Source organism: Cervus canadensis, chromosome 25 (genome assembly GCF_019320065.1).
Source record: "Cervus canadensis isolate Bull #8, Minnesota chromosome 25, ASM1932006v1, whole genome shotgun sequence".
Lineage (NCBI taxonomy): Eukaryota > Metazoa > Chordata > Mammalia > Artiodactyla > Cervidae > Cervus > Cervus canadensis.
Genome location: NC_057410.1, coordinates 14,339,401 through 14,363,985, shown reverse-complemented (window position 1 = coordinate 14,363,985; position 24,585 = coordinate 14,339,401). Strand labels below are relative to the sequence as shown.

Sequence of the window (24,585 nt, the reverse complement as noted above, 5' to 3'; positions counted from 1 at the left end):
TAATCTCTCTCCTGCTCTACTTTACTGTAAGCATACTTCTTACAAGTTCTTCTAAGCATGATGGTGTGTGTTGTCTGTCTTTGTTCACTAGATGCTAGACCTTAGAGTCTGCTGCCACAGCATTGCCTCATCCTTTTGGAGACAATCTCCAGTGGGTGTTTCTCGCTACAGAGCTTTACTGCCAGGGCTAGAATCAGTGTCTTCTGCTCTGGCCCTGATCTAATTCTAATGAGTCGACTACAACTGTCACTATTTACATTGATTATATGTGAAGTAGTATATTGTAGTGGTTTGGTAATAAATTATCTGATTGTACATCCTAACTCTACCAATTTGTCTTTTGGTTGGTTACCTACTACTTGAGTGTGGGCAAGCTGCTTCTCTGATGTTTGTCTATGTGAGCTCAGTCATGCCTGATTCTTTGCAAGCCCATGGACTGTAGCCCGCCAGGCTCCTCTGTCCATGGAATTTCCCAGGCAAGAATACTGGAGTGGGTTGCCATTTCCTACTCCAGGGGATCTTCCCAACCCAGGGGTCAAACCCATGTCTCCTGCATTGACAGGTGGGTTCTTTACCACTGAGCCACCAGTGAAGCCCTACCATCTCTAAATTGAGATGATGATAATACCTCCTTGTAGGAATATTGTAAAGTTTAAGTGGGAAATCCATATGCTTAGAATGCAGCCTGGCACATAGAAGCACTAATCAAGGTTAACGTTCATATTTAAATAATAATCATAATCTAAATAATTTAAAGAAGAAACTTTTACAGTCAGTAGATCCAATTTCTTTAAAGTGTCCTAGGGAAAGACGGCCAGTATGAATGGTTTTCATCCATTTATAGACATGTTAATGTGGAGGCTCACAGTGGTTATATTCAGTTTGAGGGCATGTTCTGAAAGGCTTCTTTCCTGTATAAATTCTTCCTGACTCTTACCTCTTAGGAAACAGAGATGGTGCATTTTCTGGTGAAAAAATTTCACATGATAGTTATTTTCTGTTTCTCTTTCCACATGTAAATGATTTCCTTTAGGACACAGCTCTGTAATCCAGTATTATTAATAATTTGCCTGGCTCTCGCATAGTAATTTCCAAACTTCTTTAAATTGGAGCTAATTTTCTGAAACGGTGTAGTTTACTAACAGAGACTCTTCTCTAAAACACCCAGTTGCCTTCATTGGTGTTAGATCACCAAGTCAAGGGAAAGCAGTATCTGTGAACTCACAGAGACTCTGTCTCAAAGAACTAAGGGGTTGACTTTTCATTGATCGGCTGATTCACTTATTATACTCTGACTTCACATGTCACGGGATCAAATCTCTTGAAAACATATTAGGTCAACTCACCAAGGAATATGAAATTTTTTCTCCTTTATCTTTTTCAAGTGAATTAATAATTACTGTCTAGTCACCAAAATTACATCTCACTTGAGGTTATTTTTACTGTACTGAACTATTCTAGTAGTATATCTTGAATTAGAAACTCGAAATTTTGCTGTGAAGGGAATTTTCATGCACAGTTTAATAATTCAGCTACCTCAACCCCTGGGCAAAATAAATAGCTAGCTGAATGCTTGTTGGCAAAGTCACAGCGAATTATATTATTTGAAACTCTAAATATCCCCCCCCTAAATAAATCTTGGAATTATCTGTGGGAAAGCAAGGGATTCAGGGCATTACAGTAACATTGCTTCCTTACCGTATGTGCATTTTCTTCTTGGAGATCTATGGAGTTTGGTAATTGTTTTTATTAGGAATAATAGAAGTACACCCATTGTACTTGGGCTGCAATTACTCCCCCTGACTCTCAGCCCTGCAGCAATTCTAGGACCTGATATTAGTTGAGAAGAGTTTCTCCTCTGATTTTTAAACATAGATAAATAAGTTATCTCAAATATCTAGTAAGAATTCCAAAGAGCTGGAACAATTGTCACTATTGAATTTTATCAACTAGTTGTTTTTAATTAATTTATTTTTGAGCATTTATTTTGTGTGAGGCACTGTTAGTCAGTTGGCATACATTAGTGAATACAATTGTCAAAGATAACTGCCATTGTAGAGGTTGGATTCCGTTGTGGGAAGGGGGTGGGGTTAAGGAAAGACATAATGAATGAATAGATGCCATTAGCAATTCTTTTGGTATGTTAGAAACCGATACAGGCTCTGGGGAAGAAGACTGGGGAAGAAGACTGCGGAAAGGTGAATCCGGAGTAAGGAAAGAGGTTGCAGCCTAGAGAGGTTTGGGGTGAAACGGTTATGCCACAGAAATGGTACGTAACACACCCATGTGGGGAAGTGGTGGAGTGGGGAGAGTAAAGCCTCGTAGAGCTCAATTTTCAGCACAGAAGTCCTGACAAGGTATCTAAAATACATTTCATTCTCCGCCTTTTTGCAACTAGTGGAGTGCAGTTCCTGGCCTTGTCTCTCAGCGCTAGAGATGAAATAAATTATAAAGGAAATGATACTGCCCAGGCTCAGATCCTGTGACATCCTGTCTAATTGAAACTCTTGTGGGTAGTATGTTTCCCATTAGTTGTCCCAGTTCACAGGGGATGCAGGAAGAAAGCATTGAAGAGATAGGCAGCTCAATTCAACAAGCACTTATTCATATCTCTTATTTACCCAGAATGACTTTATTCAATTTCAGTGATACAAAGATGCAGACGTTCTTAAGGCCCCTCAGCCGCCTTGTAAGATGAACCAAAGATGAATGAATATAAATGAAAAATATGTGATGTTGCTAAGCAAAGGTTGTGTATACATTCACATGTGGAAGAGATATACTGTAATCTGGAGTTAGCCCAGGGCTTTCTGGAAAAATGAGATCAAGGTTAGACCTTTGCAAGCTTGAGCGTGGCAGTGAGGCAAGCGGGAATGATCTGGGAAGGGCCACAGTATCCCACCAAGACACAGAGGTAGAAAAATCAGAGCTCCTGGGTTAATTAAGGGAGACAAATCTGGCCACGGGATTTCGTGAGCAGGAGTAATGAGCCCCTGGACTAACAGAAGGATTTCCACACTCAATGTCCCCGATGAGGGGGATCAACACCTATATTAGACAGACTGCTGCAGCCTTCCTAGGGACTCGAATTTGGGCAGGAGGAGCCCAGTTACAGGGGCGATTCCATTACATTTTACCTTAGTAAAATGGAGACAAAGGATAATTATCTCCAAAAAACAAAAAGATGTCTTCTTCTTTTCTGTTACATGGATATATCCTACTAGTCTCTAAATATGGCCTCACTTAGGTCACTACGGTCATAGGCTTTGAGCTTGAGTCTGGAGAAAGTTTAAAAAACAGGGACCCCGCTGAAGACACGGGAGAAGGGGATCGTGTTAGAAAGAAGGCACCCCCAGGATGCGTGTTCGCTGCTTATACTCAGCAGGCTGCCCCATGACCTCTCCCCCCGGCAACCCTGCTTAACGGAAGACGCCTGTCCTCTGTTCCCATGGGCAGCCTGGAGAGGTTGGCACTTGGAGGCCCAGAGAACGTCAGCTCCCATCTATGAGTTCTGTCCACGTGTAAACCAAGATTTGGGGAAGGGACAGGGTGAGTTGGGGGGTTGACACTTTCTTAGGCCGCCTCCTCTGGTTCCTCAGGTCGGGCCCTCATCTGGTCCCACTCCCAGGTTCTGGACAGACACTGGATCCCTGAGGACAGCCTCGCCACGCTTCCCCCACACCCCCGCCGCGCCGTGCAGCCGGCTCGCCCCGCAGCCGCCGCTAAGACCCGGAGGAGTGGAATTCCACCTTGAAACTCCGTGCGTGCGGCGCGAGGGCCAGCCCCGGGCATGCTCAGTGGCCGCGGCGCGGCGGGGCTGCTGCTCGCACGGCTCCGGCCGCGGGCTCCAGGGCTGGCTCCCCCCGCCTCCGCCTCCCCGCCACGTCCCCCCCGCGGCTGCGGAGCTTCCAGAAGGCCGAGCGCTGGCGGCTCCCCGCGATCTCGGCCCCCGCCCAGCGCCGCCCGGCTTGCCGCCGCCTCCCACTCCTCTCTCTCCCCTCCTCTCTTAAGGTGGCGAGGCTGGGGCTGGCTTCTGTTCGCGCCACACACCGCTCCGCCAGCCCCAGCCCGGGACCTGCCAACGCCTCCCGGAGACCAGAGGACTCTCGGCGGGGGCTCTTTCCAACACCACTTTGCCTGAAGTGGGGTCGTGGCGGAGTTGCTGCTCCGCCGCTCAAAGCAAAGCGCTATGCGGAGAGCGGTCGGCTTCCCTGCGCTGTGCCTGCTTCTTAGTCTTCACGCTGCAGGTAAGGGGCTGCCCGGCAGAGCTGTGGATGCGCTGGGAGACTGCACATGCTCCAGGACTCTGGGGAAAGCTGGCTTCGCGAGGAAACCCCTAGACAGGCAAAGCAGGACAGTGCTGACCCGGTAGGGGCGAGGGAGTCCTGCACCTGTTGGAAGACTGAGGCCGAAAACTTAAGCTAAAATCAGCCCTTGATTTTTCCTGACCTCGTATGAACATTTTCAATGCGAATACAGGTTTGCTTCCTCCACCCCTCCCCTCCATCTAGACTCCCAGGTTTTGTTTCTAAGCTCCGCACTTGACTGCCCGTTTTTCAGGAGGCAGACAAGACTCCCTACTGGATGTAATATTTTCTACTGCAGCGACTACTTCCGTAAGGTCTCTCGGTTTAGCGAGAGCTCACAGGGATCCATTGGCTGTAACCTGATGGACCACATCTCTGCCCCAAAGATCGAAATACACGATTCCCATGAACGATGCCGCTCCAGGCTCCTTTGGCCCCAGCTCTTGTCAGTCGAATTTTCTAAACCAATAAGACGGACGAAAGCTTTAAAATAGGACCCTCTCGTCTCTTTCAGCATCATGCTCAGGTTCCGAGGGCACCAGACAGAAAACCAATCACAGTTTCAAAGCTGACAACCGCAGGGTAGGCACTGTCCCCTGGGACGGGTTTGATGAGGTATAGAAAGGAATGACAGTGAGACCGGTTCCCAAATATAAATATAGTTGATATCAGAACCAGTATCAGGTTTCGTTTGGAAGCAAACCTTAAGAAGTACCTGGGGAATTTTACATAAAATGTCGCTATAGACCCTGCTTTTTTGATACATGCAGCCTCGATCTGATGCAGGGACTTGCTGGACTGAATCCTTCATCATTTTTACACACACATGAACCAAAATAAAATATGGCAGAGAGATTTTAGGAGCCCTACTGCGACAGCAGTTGTCCATGCAGTATCCCTATAGCAATCAAAGACCAGGTATTTTCCCCGAGTTTGCCTGTCATCCAATCACACGTATTCATTCATTTTTCCAAGCAATATTTTATTGAGTATATACTACAGTCCGGAGATAGTGCATAAAGATAATGGATGCAAAATTGCAATTTGGGGGTATCTTTTAAAAAGAGCGTGGGTGAGCCCTTTTCTGTGTAGGCAATAGTGAGAGTGAAAGATGGTACTTTCTTATTTCTAGCTAATGCTATTTTAATGTATGGTGAATCTCTCGAACAAGTAATGTATAGGAACATTCAGGCTATAATTAAGTACCCATGTTAATTGTTATAATTATGATGTTATATTGTGGAATTTTCAGTAGTTCTTTGGCACTTTGAAAACTAGGATGTAGCTGTGACGTGGTCATTAAATTATTTGCAAACAGTTGTAGTAAATCCTTTTATTACCACATACAGTTCTTTAATGTCGAAATATGAGATGAAAACATACACATTGGGTTGAATTTTATCTACATTATTGCTTTATTATAGCCGTGAGACAAATAGCTATTACCAAAAAAATCCTCAGATCCTATCAAGTTTAGGAATGATTTGAACTGATCTATGAAAAATATTAGTGTTGTTATTTTTAACACTAATGTATAAGATTTCTAAAGATAACATTTAATGTATCTTGAGTAATTATAGCTTAAAAGCTATAAATAACCTTAAAACTAAGCAGGTGGAAAACATTTATAAATTTGTCTTAGATGAACATTTGGGATGAGGAAATAGAGGACTTTTGTTCATCAAAAGAGAAACCTAGAAGTCTGTACACCTAGATTATACCTGGAGCTCTGCCAAAGGGTGTATTACCAAGACAAACCAATCCAACTCTACTTTGACTTCTTAACTTGAAAAAAAAAGGGAGATGATTAATCAATTGAATTTAGTCACAAGGCATCGAAGGCTATCTCCAGATTTCAGTTGCAATTTGCCATATAGAAATTAACTACATTCATATTTTTAATGTAGTGCTTTTGATAGGTGTTTTTTTCACAGCAGATTGCAAGTATAATATTGTGGTTGTCTTGCCAGTTTCATTTTGAATGCATTTTAATTTAAACAGCAATTTGTGGGTCACAAGCTGTCATCAGATTAAAATTCATCACAATTATCTAAATAACATTGTTAGGACTTTTCATTAGAACTGAGATGAATCAGCTTTCTTGATCTCAGCTCCTGTAGATTTGGGTAATAAAAAAGTGAGTGAGTGGAAGGACAAAGATCAAGAAGTCAGTGATAGTCTCCACCTGTTGAATGTCTCATTTAGCTTCTCTTACAGAAGGCTCTCCTCTCAGGAGGAAAGTGGGCTTTATAAAGAAGGAGAATGAATTCTATGTAGTCAAGCCTCTTTGGCTGAAAAGCTAATTGATCCGTTTTGGTTGTGCCCAGGGTACCAGCCACTACTTTATGCTGGCAGAACTGATGATAGGTTAGACCTCTTTCAGGATGGGAGAAATTGGCTGCCAGGATGTGAGTGCTCTTCGTAGCTATACTAGAAACTGTTAACTTCCATAGTCATTCTCCTAATGGTAAAGTAGCAAACTGTTTTCACCTTGAGTGCCCTCTCCAACTGTTTGGTCATGATCCCCTGAGTCACTATACAAAAAAAAAAAAAAAAGAATTCTGACCAACCCTGAGTTCTGATGACTTAACAAGGAAAAGTATTGAGATCTGTTTGCAGTGTCTATGGGAGCAAAAAGAGGAAGAGGGGTACAATGCTGTGTAATTAACATCTCTAGTAAGATAACTGTAATGAATTACCGAGTATGGCGTTTGTCAGAGAACCTGGACTCAACTCTATCCATGGCAGCTGATGTTCGTAGACCTTCTTAACAGAAAAAGTGATAGTTATTGTTCATCCAGCTGCTTACTAGACAGGTGAGAAAACTATGATTCAGTAAAAAGTAGATATTATTACTTTAAAGTGCTGGTTAACAGTATAGTCAGGGTAAAAACCCCGTGTTTCCAGGCCTGTGATTACACTCTATATTAAATCCTACACTCTTTGGGAGGCCACCATTGAGATAATGGTGCCAGATTCTTTTTCCCTAACTGTCCTCATTCCTTAGCCTCTGTGAAGCAACATAATGTATGAACTTCACCAGAAAAGACCACTTCAGCAATATCCAAGAAGGCAACTACAAGCTACTCAGTGATATGGATGGTAAAATAATTACATGGAAGAGCCACAGATAGCTTATTTTCTTCAGTGTTTCTTCTCTTTCTTTGCCCAAAGAACTATGGGAGATGATATTTATTGATAATATTTTAGTTACAAAGGAGTAAATGTTTTGGGGTATCTTGAAGATTCTCACGGGAAAGCTTTCTTTTTCCTAGTGAATGTCTTGCTAAAAAAACACAAGTTGATTTCAATGCATTACTCTCTCTTCAAGCTCTGGAAATGGTTCTTTCAAACTTCTATATGGTTCTTACTACCTGCTTTTTGGATGGCACAGAGACTGCCTTCCATGTATATTCTGACGATGCTTCTTCATTCTCAGAGAAATGCCTAGTCAGTTTCCCTAGTCTTTGAGAAGTAAGAGTTCCTGTGATGGAACTAAGAGGATCAGGGAAGTCACTGGCAGAAACATCATCCTCAAAAGAAAGGGTAGGAACTTCCCTGGTGGTCCAGTGGTTAGGAATCTGCCTTGCAATACAGTGGACATGGGTTTGATCCCCGGTTGGGGAACTGAGATTCCACATGCCGTGAAGCAAATAAGCCAGGCACCCCAACTACTGAAGCCTGTGCACTCTAGAGCCCCCGTGCTGCAGCTAAGACCCAATGCAGCCAAAATAAATAAATAAAATATTTTTTAAAAAGAAAGGGTAGACAGATAGGAAAATAATATTTTAAGATATCTTTTCTCAATGAAGAGTCCCTTGGAGTCCCAGAATCAGTCTTTCACTCGACATAGTTCTTACGCTGGCCAGGGGTCTGTTCTATTCTCTCCCACATTACCTCCCTGATATCTCTCTGCTTTCCTCTCTTTTGTCTCTCTCCAGCTACAATGGTCTCCTCCCTAATCCAAGAAGACACCAAGTTCTTGCCCATCCTCCCAACAAGTTTTATTTATTTCTTTGCCCGAACTATCCTTTCTCCGTATTTCCATGGCTTAATCCCTCAATTTTCGGTCTTTGTTCAAAGATTACTTTCTCAGTGAAGTTGTCATTGACTATCCTAATTAATATTTCATCACCCCTCAAATCTTCCAATACCTTTCCCTGATTTATTTTTATTATTAATTTTATCAAAGTATAGTTGATTTACAATGGTATGTTATTTTCTGCTGTACGGCAAAGTTACTCAGTAACTCATACGGATATTCTTTTTCATATTCTTTCCTTTCTGGTTTATCACAGGATGTTTAATATATATAGTTATAGTGCCCTGTGCTATATAGTAGGATCTTGTTGTTTCTCCATTCTATACATACTAGTTTGCATCTGCTAATTTCAAGCTCTCAATCCTTTCCCCCACATCCCCTCCCCCTTGGCAACCACAGATCTGTTCTCTATGTCTGTTTCTGTTTCCTAGATGTGTTCATTTGTGTCCTATTTTAGATTCCACATATAACTCCTGATAGCTCAGTGGGTAAAGAATCCACCTGCAATGCAGGAGACTCAGGTTCAATTCCTGGGTCAGGAAGATCCGCTGGAGAAGGGAAAGGCTACCCACTCCAGTATTCCTGGGCTTACCTTGTGGCTCCACTGGTAAATAATCTGCCTGCAATGCAGGAGACCTGGGTTCAATCCCTGGGGTAGGAAGATTCCTTGGAGAAGGGAAAGGCTACTTACTCCAGTATTCTGGCCTAGAGAATTCCATGGACTGTATAGTTCATGGGGTCACAAAGAGTAGACACAACTGAGCAAATTTCACTTCGCTTTTCCTAAGTGCTATCAGGTATTTGTCTATTTTGTTTACTGCTATTTCTATAGCAGATCCTGCCCATCCTAGCACTGGGAGAGGAGCAGCGCCTGGCATAAAAGCTACTAAAGATTAGAAAAATACATTGAATACATAAAAACAACACAGTAATATTTCTAGTCTCTTCTTTTTGCATTTAATTTCTTCTTGGCACTCATGCAAGGCACCTAGTAAGCTTAGTCACTTCCAGAATAGATTTCAGCAGAGCTTATTTACCCAAAAATTAAGTTGCTTCCCAGAAGTCTCACATACCCAGGGGACATACAATCTCAAGCAGACTTTGCTACTTTGGGAAATGAAGAGCAACTGGGGATGAGCTTTAACTATCGATGAACTCAGTGGCAAAGTCCTTCCAACTGATTGCCAGATGCTATTAGAGCCCAAATGCCTTGTTGGTTGGCTGTATTTTTAATTCTTTGTAAAGTGTTTTATACCTGTGGGAATGACTATGGTAATGTCTGCATCTTTAGCATTTAAGAAGATAGATGTATGTATATTTGAGACCACACATTCCTAGAACCCTGGAGATTGCTTATTCTGTTGGAAATCACACCCTGACTAGCACATTATGAAAATTCTGGGTTGTATTATCCACAGCCCAAATAATGATGAATGTATTATCCATCATTCAGACTTCTCTGTTTCTCATCTACTTTTCTACCAACTCTAATCTTTTTTTCTTAATTTTAAATTTATTTTTTTTTATTGAAGGATAATTTCTCTACAGGATTGTGTTGGTTTCAGCCAAACATCAACATGAATAAGTCATAGATAAATACGTGTCCCCTTCCTCCTTCCCATCTTCCCTATCCCACCCCTCTAGGTTGTTACAGAGCCCCAGTTTGAGTTCCCTGTGTCATACAGCCAATTCCCCAAGTCTAATCATGGTTCAACATAGTTAAGGTGGTCTTTCATCTTTTCCTTATCAATGAATATTGAGATTAGATTAACTCTAATTTTGAAAAATTCTTCTCATTGATTCCCATGGATAGCCACTGGTTTCCTCAATGGCTTCTCTCTTATCTAACTAGTCATTTCTCAGTTGCACTTTTAGGTCTTTCTCTGAGCATTCTTTCATAGGTTAGTGCTCTGTAGAATTTATGTGTCCTAGGTCTTTTTTTCTCTCTTACCCCGGTATACTTTCTCTGTGGATGTTTATATTCAGCAAAGTTGAAATCCATATTTCTATCTCAGATATTTCTCCTGCTCTCCAGTCCTATCCCTACAATTACCTAGGAGTCATTGGCAATCCCACAAGTATCAGGAATCTGGCTGTTAATGCTCAGCACTTCCCATAACAACCACTTTTATATCTATATATTCTATCATTGTGAATAACATGCGAGTCCCCCACGGTCACCCAAGACTGGAATTAATTGCTCATCTTGTACCCTACCTTTGCTGTTTTCAGCCAAAAAGTTACCAGGTCTTCTCACCACCTCTTCTCCACTTTTCATGCCCACATCACTGCCTTGGGATAGGTCCTTATTTCTCATATAGTATCTTACAATAACCTACCATCAAATTCGTCCTTCATAATCATGTTGGAGGTAAAACTGGAAAAAAGCATACTCGATCACATTCTCACTTTGTACTCTCTAATACAGCCATCTCCTTTTCTCTTAGGGTAAACTCAAACTCATTAGCATGGGGAAGTCTTTTACTCTCAGGTATTTCCCAACTCCATCCTTATTTCCTATCATCATGTTCTGCTTTGCCCACTGTTATCATACTAAAAGCAAATTTCATTGGTTTGCCAGGCCTCTCATCCTTTCCACATACTGTTCTGTTTATCTGAAGTATCCAGCTCAGCTTTGTTTTCTAGATAATTTTTCTCCAACTTTAAATCGTAGTTGAGCATTGCCTCCTTTGAGAACCCTTCCTTGAATCCCATCTCATCCAAGTAGCTTTCCCAAGTTTTCCTTTGAGGCCTGTGTATTTCACTATTAATGCCTTTAACCTGAGGTTTTTTTTTTTTTTTTGAGGACAATAAGAGAATTGTAGCTTTTATCTCTGTATACTAATAACATATTAACAGAATTGTGCTTGTTATCCAGTATACCATCAGTAAATGTTGCATTCAATAAATATATTCAGGATGTATTTGGAAAAATAAATTTTGATTAATTTATATTTACAAAGAGATTATATCTCATTTTCATGATCGTAACGAATAGAATTGACTTTACTACTGCCCTTTCAATCCAATGTATATTTACTGGTTACAAAGCAGTGGAAATGGGACAGAATAGCTTTCATTTAAACATATTCTGTTTAAGATAAGTTTGTGTTCTGTGAGCATGATGCTTACTCTAGTGGTGCTGTGTGTTGAACTCCTCCTAGATGGATAGACATCCCTATATGATTTTCTAGTACTACTTCAAGATGGGAGTGAGATGAATGTGTTTATTTTAAAGAGATGAAAGAATTAGACAAGATACATAACATGATAGCTGTGCATTAAAGAATGGACCCAGAACCCCTAACTCTGATTACTGATCAGCTATCTTGAAATAACAAACATGAGCCACCTACACATTTAAAATCAGGTGGGAGTTTGAGGCAGTGGGTTCAATAAGCAGAAATAAAAAATAATCCAGCCTTCCTTTACTCCCCCTACCAAAATCCAAACTAACCATCACAGAACATTTCTGAGTATTTGGATGGTTTTATACAATTTTTCTCTTTTTTATGTATAGATAAAGTCTTTATTACACCTTCTTGGGAGCCATGCTTTTACTTGAAGAATGGAGAGTGGCTGATGAATAATAAAAAGTCACTTCTTCTGAGATGATGGGGTCACACATCAAAAACTCATTTATTGCCATTATTATTAGTGATAACATGGATGTTATGTTTCATGGTAAGTATACTGTTAAATCTCTTAAAAGCTGTTTGTAAAGTCTAGTTCAAAAGGTAGAGAAAGCCATTTTTACCTTTAAAGGCTGATTTTGAAAGATCCTACTTGGCCATAAGTGCATTCTTCAACTTCAAAGCACTTACAAATGCTGACATACTTAGAGTAGCTTTGATATTTCTCAACACAAAGGGTTTTAATAGCTTGAAACATTTTAATGGTAAAATATTATTTTAAGATCAGGTTTCCTAATGCCTGCTCACCAAATAATGTAGCTGTAAGTGTCTACTATTGAGATATTTGCCACAGAATGACAATTAGCAAATTTATGCTGCACATAGTAGCACTTTCCATTTAGATCATTTTCTACTTATAATGACAGTCTAGACTTTTCTCATAATCAAATCTCATTTGATTTCATTTTACTAAGATGTTGATATCCATGAAAATTTCAGCCACAGGGACCAACAACAAAACAAAACTGCTTACCTGAAACAGCAGTCTAGATCAACATGGCTAATTACACTGAAGTAGATGCTAAGTTCAGTAGGGGCATGAACTATTTTCTGTCTTGGTTTGGACCTGAAGCAATGTCTATTTGCTGACTTAAATGTGCAGAAGGGCTTAAGACAGCCTAAACTACTGTTTCTTTGAAAAAGAGCAATGAATGAGCACAGATTAAGAGTATCTCATAGTGATTTACTGGCCTATACTGCAACCTGTGCAGAGTAAGACTCTTCTGCTATTTCACTAGCGTAGTGATTCAATTCCTGACGGAGACTGGAGGGGAAATGAGGCGATGCACATAACTACACAAAGTCAGCTCCCAGTACTGGGATACTTTCACTTACCTGGGGAAGAGGCTCAATACAAACTCTGCCACACATTATATCATGATGAGTTAGTCCGCATGGCCATCAATCTATAAATATAAATTTACAGATTGTGATTTTAAAGTAATTCACTTTCTTGGTCTCTTGTTGATTCAAGACAGTATTTTTATTCTCCCTGGAAGAAAATGAAATAGCTTAAGCAGAAAAGTAAAGAGAAAATTGAAATAAAGGAGAAAGTGCCATATTTTTCGATAATGCTTAGCAGAGTACTGTAGCAGTTAAGAGCATGTATATGGTGGTCAGTTTCAAATCCAGGCATGGTCACTTACTGTCTCTATGGTGGTTTAGTCCCTAAGTTGTGTCCGACTCTGCGACTCCATGGACTACAGTGCACAAGGCTCTATCCATGAGATTTCCTAGGCAAAAATACTGAAGCAGATTGCCATTTCCTTCTCCAGGGAGGATCTTCCCGACCCAGGAATTGAACCTGGGTCTCTTGCATTATAGGCAGATTCTTTACCAACTGAGCTATGGGGGAATCCCTACTATCTCTCTGTAACTTGGAGTAAATTTCTTGATCTTCTCACATCTCAATTTCTTTTGAAAATGGAGACCATGTATTATAGAGTTGTTGTTGTGTGTTAAATAGGATAATGGAGTGTGAAATAGACTTTGCTGTCTCAGTAAGTGCCATGTAAGTGTTAGGTATTATTTGACTAGGGGTGGGAGAGGTCAGATGCTAAATGATCAACCAGTATCTTGGAGCAATTTCTCCTTCTTTTTGTATTTGAGCCAATGCTAGAGAAGATACATGCCCAAGAGAGATTCTGGATTCCAGCCTCTTTTTCAGTTGAATCTTATCTGCATAATTCCTCTCTCTTTGGTCTGAGCCTTACTAATGGGCAGGTTTGTGATGGATTTTGAAGCTTCAAAGCATCCACCTACTTCTTCTGGCCACTGAAAGGCTGAAGAGAGCCTGGCCAAGCCCAGGATGTCAGACCTCATTCTCCTAGTCCCTATTCAACACCCCCCACCAAACCCCTCAATAAAATAGTTTAACATGCTTCTCCTCCTCCAAATTCACCTCTCCCCTAAGTCTCTCTCCTAATGCCTTACCTATAAGCATCTAAATGTATTATCTATCGATCATGTCTTCAGCAAATCCTTATTTAAGTGAACATATTAGTAAAATGCAAATTTTTCTTGGGCTTACCTCATGGTAATTGAAAATAAATAGCCTTTTCACCTTTTCCTAAACACCATAGATCTGAAATATCTAGTTCTTATTGCACTGTGTTGCTTAGCAGATAGCCCAGACTTGTCCTAGGAGCTGCCTCCCTAACAAGTCTCACTAGGCACAGATGCAGAGTAAGTTCAGACGTGTGACCAAGGCTGCAACTCACAGCTCTAAGAATTTCTTTTAGGACTGCTGCTCTAGTAAGCCTTCTCCTCTTCTGACTGACTGACACTCTCCTGCTTGCTATTTGTAGCCTATGGAACTTCTAGGTCTTTGGGCTCCAGGTCCACATGGAAGGCTGCCCATGGTTCTGTGGGCACTGGAGAAGATAGGAGTGTTTGAACATAAAGGGAAAGCAAGGAGGGACATGGAGATGGCAAGGCCTTTTATTGGGGATTGTCAAGCACAGCCTTAGCCTGTTCAAGGGACGACTCATCACTCCCTAATACCCAGCCCCACTTGATCTGAGGATTCTATCCTGCTGATCTTATCTCAGGTGACCTACCATGTGTAGCTCCAGTCTGGCTCCCTGAGAGAGCTGCAACCCACCAGAAAAATCAGAATTCAACTATGGAAACTTTTTCATGGTGCTAACCTCCGATATGCAAAGTTATGTCCGTGGTGGGTTGGCTGTTTCAGTGCCTCTGAATGCTCCATGGCAGTTAAGAAGCTCCCTAGGGGAATTCTCACAGGTGCTCACAGGTCTGGTCCAGTTGGGCAGGGCCCTTGGCATTCCTGGGTCCCTCTGCATCTCCAGAGCATCAAGATTCCCCATCAGGTGTCCACTGGTCTTTTCTGAGTGACTTATTTCCTTAAAATGGGAGTGCCTGGTTCTTAGAGAGCTTGGATTATAACATTTATCAACTGTTTGTAATTCCTAAATCTGAACATTAACTGAAGGTATGAAAATATAACAAAAGGGTCTCCTCTCTAGATAAACATTGAATTTATAGGGAAGAGAAAAATAGATTTCATTACAAGAAAAGAAGGAAAATACAAATGACTATTTTCTAAATCCCTGTGATGTGCTAAGTGTGAAAGTGTTAGCTGCTCAGTCATATCCGACTCTATGTGGCCTCATGGACTGCAGCCCAGCAGGCTCTTTTGTCTGTGGAATTCTCCAGGTAAGAATATTGAAGTGGGTAGCCATTCCCTTCTATTGAAACCAGGTCTCCTGAATTGAGGCAGATTCTTTACTGAGTTCACTAGGTCTATTTAATCCGTATGACGTACTAATCTCTATCCCAAATGCTTTCTGTAATATAATCATCTCACCCTTTAGGATAAAAAGTTTGCTTGAAGTGGTATGCTTGTATGACAGAAACAGCAAAAATATACTCTAACTCATTGTAGCAGAGTAAAAACAAAAAAATTAAGCTCTAGAATCTGACTTCCTGGGCTTGAATCCCATCTCTGCTATTTACTATTTAAATTCTCTGTGTTTGCCTTTTCTTATCAAAATAAAAGGCTATTACCACAGTAACTATCTCATAGGGTGTTTTAAGGATTTAAAGAGCTAATTCATAAGGCCCAAAGCATGGGTCTGGAACACTGCATATGTTCAATGGCAATAGTTGTGAGAATTATCATATTAGCATGTGAAAATTTTCATTGGTCTTATATTTCAGGTTCCATACTTGAAAACAAAAAAATGTGCACATTGACTATCGCCCATTAAAAAGAAATTCACTCTGAAGCCTTCTTTTGTGAAGCGTCCCTGCCCTGAAAATCTAATTGTTGTACCTCCATTAAAAAAAAAAAAAATACAAAAAAAAAAAAAAATACTAGTAGAACTTTTGTCTTATGAATTAAAAACTGCTTGTAATTAGTAAGCATGCATTGGAAGCAATGAGTGCTGTTTTCCAAACTGGAGAGCATAAGAGAAAAATAACTCCATAGCCACCAGAGGTGCTCCAATTATGGGCAACCTCCCTTCTGGTAAAGACCTTCAGTCTTAGATTTGGGGTAGAATTTGTAGTATCACTCCTCTTGCTGTCTCACTCTACAAACTATCTGAATTCACAACATCCAACAGGAGCCAAAATATCCCACTTCTAATGTTGAACCTTCTGCATGTCCACGGACACCTTGCAGACTCTGTGCATTGCATGGTTTGTGTACTCCACTGTGAGAGCCTTGTCCATATACCTTTGGGGTGTGTAACTGGGAGCGGAGGGAGTGGGTTTCATGAGATCAGAGTTGCTATATATGCGTACTGTGGATCAGGCAACCCACCTGCCCTAGCGTTAAGTTTTGCTGAGTCAACCATAAATTCACCTTGGGTACAGAGTCCATGCTTCCAAACCAGTCCTGCCCTGAGCCTGAAACAAAGTGCCTCAGGTCTCCTATACTTCAGCCTAAGGCATCAGCCCCCGCTGCCGGCAGCCCCTTCGCCGCTCCCCCAACCCTGCCCTTGAAGTCTTGAAGTTCACTGTCTGGAACTCTGTGCTCAGGCTGAATCTCAGCCTCCTGCCTTCTCCTTCCTCTGCACCCCAATTAAAGTGTGTTGTTCTTACTTCCCATTGCAAGAGAGGTCTCTCCTCTGCTAGCGCTATTTTAGGAAAGATGTGACACAGTGATCTACTCCTGATAAAAATAGCTGTTAATTGTATGGTCTTTCCCTAGCAAATGTTCATTTTTTTCAAAGAACAGTGAAAAAAAAAGCAGTGTCTTCTGAGAAAGCAGTGCCTTCGACCAGTGGTGTTCATTTCAAGTGATGGATGAAGGGACCAGGACAGGATGTAGTAGAGGAGTTGACTTGAAGGACCTACCAAGTGCCCTGTGCTCCTCAAACCCCTAAATACAGGTGGAGGAGGCCAGGGCAAGATTTCTTCAAGTGGCCACCGTGGACCTCCTTCCTTACTCTCTGTAGTATCATAACTGGGGCTTCCAGGTGTTGCTAGTGGTAAAGAACCTGCCAATAAAGGAGACTTAAGAGACACAGGTTTGATTCCTGAGTCAGGAAGATCTCCTGGAGGAGGGCATGGCAACCCACTCCAGTATTCTTGCCTAGAGAATCCCATGGACAGAGGAGCCTGATGGGCAATAGTCAATGGGGTCACAAAGAGTTGGACATGACTGACTGACTCAGCACAGCATATCACAACATCATTACTATGAAAATATTGTAATTTTTTATATGTTCTAATATTCATTTTGCTGTTTTTTAGTATAATTCCTAATCTACTATGAGAATTATTCTTAAAACAGATATTTTTCTTGCAATTGAAATACAGTTTTTAAGTCTTTTGGAGAATTCTACTACAAAAGAGATGATAATAGTTTATAATCTCTATATTTATAAATAGTAATATTTTAAATGCTTGCATAACAATGAGGCATAAAAATTAGATTTTACAAGTGTACTTAGAGCTTTATCACTCCATAAATGCATATGGAACTCAATTTCTATGATTTCTGCAGAGGCTAGTGTTACTTAGCTTTCTATCTGTACGGTCATTTTTCCCCACTTCTGCATTTCCCAAGAGGGCGTATGTTGATGAAGATCTTCTCTTAACTGCTATGTAGAGTTGAAAAGATAGTAGCTTTCACTCTTGTCAACCTCTGCTCCAGGCATCTTTTAACTCAGTTCTTCAGGAACTGGGGAGCATCTGACTGCTTCTGTGGAGCCAACATAAATCTCACTTCCTCCAGCAGAGTCCGAGGCCGTGGTCTTAATCTCAGTTCTTTATGACTTCTGTCTAGTCACACTGCCCCAAAGGATGCTGTCCTAATTGTATTAAATTTCACTCTGTAATACTAATTTATCAAATGAGACATATGGCTACTAAAGCTGGACAAGAACTAGGAAACATGAAATCCTTTCATTATAATTTTACCACCAGCACATGGCACACAGTGGATATTTTCTGAAATGACTGTCTACTTCTGTGGCTCCCAGATAGAGTTTTCTGTCGTGCAGCTCAACTTTGGATGGAAGAGATAAATAGGAAGAATGGAGGGACTCCCAGAGTAGTTACAGTGGGCTCTAAGTGGGAGTAGAAACCACGTTAGTTCTAACAGGATATTTGAGGAAATATGAAGGAGTATTTACATCAAAGAACATGCAGGAAAAGTTGACAAGATGCCTTAATAAAAATCTTTCCTTATTGTTGTAAGATTCAGGTCCTTTCCTACATAGAAAAAAATAGAAGCAGTTCTGTAGAAATAAGACTAGTTACTGTGGTGGTGTTTTTTAAATTTTTATTATTGATATACTAGATATATCATTGGTCAAACACTTGAAGCATCTAAATAATATTAGAAGAAGACAGAGCTTCCTCATGGAATTATGTGTTTATATCCTAGAAACTAGGGCATAGACTAGATTTTAGAAAAAAACATTTCTGGAAGGGAGTGTTCTCTTGGTAACAAGCTCTTTTACTGAAAGGGAGGGCCTTTCAGTAAATCATGGTAATCATGGGAGGGCCCATGATTGTTTAAAATTTATATATGTATAATTCAATTAAAATTTATAATTGTTATCCTTTAGAAACAATGGCTCAGTGGTTAAAGAATCTGCCTGCAATGCAGGAGACTCAGTATATATGAGTCTCCATCCCTGAATCAGGAAAATCACCTGCAAAAGGAAATGGCAATTCACTCCAGTAGTCTCGCCTGGGAAATCCTTGCCTGGGATGGAGGAGTCTGGAGGTCTCCTCCATGGGGCCGCAAAGAGTCAGACACGACTAAGTAACTAAGGACGCACGCACACACAGTTTTATTTTTTATGATTCATTTACTGATCTGAAGATGAACTTTTTTTTTTATCAAATTGGTTGTTTGATATCAGGATACAAAACAAGTGTGTACACATATAAATATATGCATACATAATATAACACGTGTTGTAAGAACATAATTAAGACACACAGCCTGAATATTGCAAAGTTAGCTTTATGTTAATATATATTGACAGAGCCATAATGGAATTTTCAAAACACTAGTGTACCTTGCTAATAAGATTAATACGAGTGAGTGTCTGTAATACCTGGAAGGTTATCCTAATACACCTCAGTTGCCGCGTCTTGAGAAGGCTGTATTTGTTCACCAGGAAGATTCAGTGTTGGTACTGTGGGTGCTTCTAACTGGAGATTAGTGCCATGGTGACCTCATGGGTTAGCATTGACAGTAGTAAGTAGTATTTCAGAACAACTGGAAGAGTTGTTTTCATGTTAGACTCCTTACATCCAAGGATAGCACTTCTGAAAATCCTCTTTTGAGTTCCCAAAGAGTCCTATATTGTTCTTATGGAAAAACTTATCTCTTTAGAGAAAAATCAGCGCCATGTGAAATCTAACTGAATTGAGGCTCTCTTTAAAGAATGTACTGTATTCTCTTGTAAAGTACATTTCTAATCTGGTTGTAGACCTGTAATACAAGAACCACCTTCATTTTCTGGTGAGAAAACTGAGGCTCAGAGAGGTTGAGGACCCATAACTCAAGTTCTGATAGATGGGGTGTGGTGGTTAGGTATTAAAGATACAATCTAGGTCTCTTATCTCTAAAACCATTTTTTTTTTTTAAGCATGTTTCTTTCCTTTCTCAGTTCTATTAATTGGCATTTTCTAAGTAAATTTTTACTGGTACTTATGTATTTTTAACTTTTCCTGAGAGGCATTTACAAAGCAAATGAGAACCTTGTCATATCTCATGTAGAAATTCCCGAGGGACTTCCTTGATGTTATCCATTTGCATCTCCTTTCTAGAGAAGAAAGTGCTGGCAATCCTTGAAAAACAATGATTGTCCTTTTACAAAATGATCAGAAAACAAAGTTGCCCTTTTTTGATTGTTCACTTTTTCAGGTCTCTTTGGTGACCACTGTTTCATCCTTTATTCCTTTCCCAAGTCACTGACACTGGTTTAAACAGCTGCAATACGAGGATTTATTCTGAGAGGGTAAATGTGAGCCCATTCTACCTTATGCATCCAGAGTTACCAAAGTTGAACGTGAAATAATGAATCATAATGTACATAATCATAAAATCACACTGTGATTTTACATATTTTCTCTTTCCTTTGTTATGGATCTCTTCAGAGACTATCAGGGTCATATCCAGGATGAAATTTCAATTGTGGAATTTTATGACCATCAAAACTGGTTATTGTCCTGTAAATGTTGTTCCTATGATAAATGTACTTTTATTTTAAATTCAGTTAAGTATCTTTGACAAGCTATTCACTATTCTGTGAGGGAGCTCTGTCCCTTAGAAATTGAAAAAATTGTCATTGAGCTCTCAGTGAAGATGAGGAATCCTACTACTTATCTCATTTCTACTTCCTTTTTCATTCCTTACACGTTGTTTTTTCAGTCCTTCTCAATTCTCCTGGAATCTCCAATCTTTGTTCTCATCCTCTGTCTCTTATGAGATAGCTTCATCTCCTTCACGGAGAAAATAGAAGCTGTCAGAAGAAACTTGCTCAACTTCCACTGCCAAACCCATTAACATCCTTCATCTTCCTGCCTCTCCTGTATCCCCATGTTATAATGGAAGAAATACCTCCCTCCAATCCAGGGCTCATCCCCTTGATGATACTATGGATCCCAACTCCTCCAGTCTTCTGGGGAGGCTCAGTCTATTGATTCTTCCATCTGTTTTTTCTTTTAGTGATATTTCCAACCACTCCTCCTCAACTAGCTCTTTCCTTTTAAAGAGTAAATGTACTCAGATCTCTCCTATAGTGAAAAAAAAAAATCCCTCAATCCCTCAATCCCACTTTCCCTTCCTGTTAATACACTGCTCTTGTCACACTGAAGTTTGTTGCAAGAGTTGTTTTTCATGTTATTTCTCATTTATCTCCCACTTGATCCTCTATCCAATTAAATCTAGCTTTCTTCCCCCACCCTCACTCTGAAATTACTTTCTGTACATTTATCAATCATTTGTTAATGAGATAGATAAGCATTTAGTGATGAGAAAAGATGTTTTGATACAGTATTGAGTGAAAAAGGTAGTTTACAAAGCATAATATAGCATAATCTATTGCCTTTATTTGGAGTGTAGTGCAGTGAATTTTAACTTATCTATAGATTCATGTAATCACATTGTATACAGAAAAGTTCAATCACTCCAAAGAACTCCTTCATGCTACTCCCCCTGCTTCTCAACTGATAACCTAATAATCATTGATCTAGTTTTTTCTTTTCAATATTAATTTTTGCTTTTCAAGAATGTTCTATAAATGGAATTTCTGCAACTGTCTTCCTTTCCTCAGCCTAATGCCTTTGAGAGTGATCCTAATTGTTTTGCAGATCAATAATTCATTTTTTTAAAATTGATGAGCGATGTTCCATTGTATGGATGTATCAGTTTGCTTTCCATTCATCAATCGAAGGACATTTGAGTTATTTCCACTTTAGAGTAATTATGCATAGAGTTGCTGCAAAAGTTTGTTTACTATCTGAGTATTGTTAGTATTTTTCATTTTAGCAATTCTAAGAGGTAGTAGTGTTATCAGATCACAGTTTTAATATGCATTTCGTTACTGGAGTAATATTCATGTGCCTCTTTGCCATTCATGTATCTTTGATTTTGTGTCTGTTCAAATCTTTAATCTAGTTTTAAATTGGTTTGTTTTGTTTTCCTACTGTTAAATTTCTTGAGTTCTTTATTTTTTCTCATTACAAGTCCCTTATTGGATATGTGATTTGCAATTATTTTTTGCCACTTTTTAGCTTGCTGTTTCATTCTCTTAACAGTGTCTTAAACAGAGCAAAAGTTTTTTTGTTTCAATCCAGTCTAATTGATCAATTCTGGTGACATCTCTAAGAATTTTCTGCCTAACCCTAGTTATAAAGATTTTCTCCCATTTTTTCTTCTAGAAGTTTTATAGTTGTACATTTATATATTTGGATCTGTGATCTTTATTAAGTTCATTTCTATGAAGCTTGTATAGAGATTCATTTTGTTACAAATGGAGGTCCGATTGTTCCAATATGATTTTGAAAAAACTATCCTTTATTGTTTTTACATCTTTATAAAAAAATCAAATGGTGACATTTTCTCTGGATCTGTTTTAATTAATTATTTTAATTGGAGGCTAATTACTTTACACTCTTGCAGTGGTTTTTGCCATGCATCAATCTGTTTTTGAACTCTGTTCTGTCTCATTGATTTATCTTTATCGTAAGTCCTAGAATTAGACAGTAGTATTCTGTCACCTTTATTCTTCATTTAAAATTGTTTATTCTACTTTAGAATCAATCTATTATATGTGTAGAATTTTGCTTGAATTTTTATTGTCGTTGGGGATAATTAAATCTTCATTATATAAAGCCTTCCAATTCATGAACACAGTATGTCTATTCAGTCCTTCTTGTTTTACTTTCTCAGCATTTTGTAGTCTTCTGTATATATATCCTGTACATATTTTGTTATAATTATACCTAGGTATTTTATTTTTTGTAACTGTTGTAAATATTTTTTAAATTCAGTGTTCGGTTGTACATTCCTAGCTTATAGAAATGCCATTGATTTCATAGGTTAACACTACAGTCTATTAACTTGCTAAACTCACCTGTTCTACCAAAATTTTGATGAGTTCCTTAAGATTTTATACATAGACAATCATCCTTTCTACAAATAGAACAATTTTGTTTTTTCTTCTCTACTGTGTGTGCCTTTTACTTCTTTGTTTACTGGCAATAAATAGGACTTTCATTCAGCATAGTATTGTATAGAAGTGGTGAGTGTCATTGTCTGGTTCTCTATTCTTAAGAGAGGGAAGGTAAACCTATTCTTAACTGTGAGTTTTTGTGTAGGTGTCTTTTATAAGTTTGAAGAATTTCCCTTCTATTTCTGGTTTGCTTATTTTTTTCACTGTGAGTTGATACGAATTTTGTCAAATGCTCTTTCTGCATCAGTTGGTATGATAATATGGTTTTCCTTCATTAGACTGTCAATATGATGGATTAGGTTGATTGCTTTTTAAATATTAAAGCAGCCTTACATTCCCAGGATAAGCCTTACGTGGTTATATATTATCCTTTATATTTCTGCATTCAATTTGCTAATATGCTCTTGAGGATTTTTACATCTATATTCATGAGCAATATTTGGTCTTTAGTTTTCTTTTTTTAGTAGGGTCTTTTTCTGGTTTTGTTATCAGTAATCTTGGCCTTATAAAGTGCTTTGAGGAGTGTTCCTTTTTCTTCTATTTTCTGGGAGAGGTTATGTATAAATGAAGTTAATTTTTTCTTTTAAGTGTTTCAATTTGCCAGTGAAACCATTTGATCCTGAAGATTTCTTTTTCAGAAGAAAACTTAAGTAGGAATTCAATTTCTTTTATAATTTTAGGGCAATTTAGGTAACATATTTCATCGTGGGTGAGTTCCATTATTTTCTAGGGTTTGAACTGGTCATTTCATCTAAGTTGTTAAATATAGATGCAAAGAGTTGTACACAGTTATTTTCTCATTATCCTTTTCATGTCTGCTGGGTATGTAGTGGTATTCTTTCTTTCATCTGGTGTTGGCAATCTGCAAGATGCTCTATTTGTCAATCTTGCTAGAGCTTTATCAATTTACTGATGTTTTCAAAGAATACACTTTTGTTTCATTGATTTTCTTAACTTCTTTTCCTCTGCGTACTTTACATTTATTTTGCTCTTTTTTTTTTTTTTCTGGTTTCCTAAAGTAGAGGCTTAGATTATTGATTTGAGACCTCTCTTCTTTTCTAATACAAACATTTATGCTGTAAGCTTTCCTCTAAGCACTGCTTTGACTGCGTCTCACAAATTACGGTGTTGCATTTTCTCCTGGAGCTATCCTTGTCTATACTCTGGTGTACACTGTGGGCTGGCTAGAGAATCCTGGAGGCAGGGAGAGACGGTAAACTTACTGCCGGTGTTGTGCAATTTTGAATTCTGTTCTTCGTCCCTAATCGCTCTGCTACTGATTACTTCTCAGAGTCCTCAAAAAGATGTTTTATGCATTTTGTTTAGATTTTATAGCTCTGTTTATTGTAGTTAACAAGGCAGAGTGTGCTTGCTTCATCTTACCCAGACTCAGAATCTTCCTTAACCTTTTAAGTCCTTAAAAATTCCTTTATTTTTGTTCAAAGACTCAACAGTGGAGGATGGTTAGCTTTGTATTTCTAATGCTGTACCCAGAGCTTTTCCATGTTGAGTCTGGTGCTCTGAATATCCAGGGTCAGCTGTCCATTGATGAATTTTAGGTCAGTAAATCCTATGCAAGTGTTCAGAGTTGTTTCAACTCGCAGACTGTCAGTGACACTGCTTCTGAGGCTGCTGCTAAGTCACTTCAGTCGTGTCCGACTCTGTGCGACCCCAGAGACAGCAGCCCACCAGGCTCCGCCGTCCCTGGGATTCTCCAGGCAAGAACACTGGAGTGGGTTGCCATTTCCTTCTCCAATGCATGAACGTGAAAGGTGAAAGTGAAGTCGTTCAGTCGTGTCTGACTCTTAGCGACCTCATGGACTGCAGCCCACCAGGCTCCCCCGTCCATGGGATTTTCCAGGCAAGAGTAC

General features: G+C 39.5%; 1 protein-coding gene across 2 annotated transcripts in view; it reads left to right on the top strand.

Moving 5' to 3' along the window:
* The first annotated feature begins 3,802 nt into the window (after positions 1-3,802).
* PTPRR (protein tyrosine phosphatase receptor type R) overlaps positions 3,803-24,585 on the top strand; it is a 269,697-nt gene continuing 248,914 nt past the window's right edge. For both annotated transcript variants that reach the window (XM_043447554.1, XM_043447553.1), the window contains exon 1: positions 3,803-4,247. In XM_043447554.1, coding sequence (XP_043303489.1) covers positions 4,190-4,247 — 58 coding nt within the window. In that variant the 5' untranslated portion in view covers positions 3,803-4,189. The remainder of the gene's footprint in view (positions 4,248-24,585) is intronic.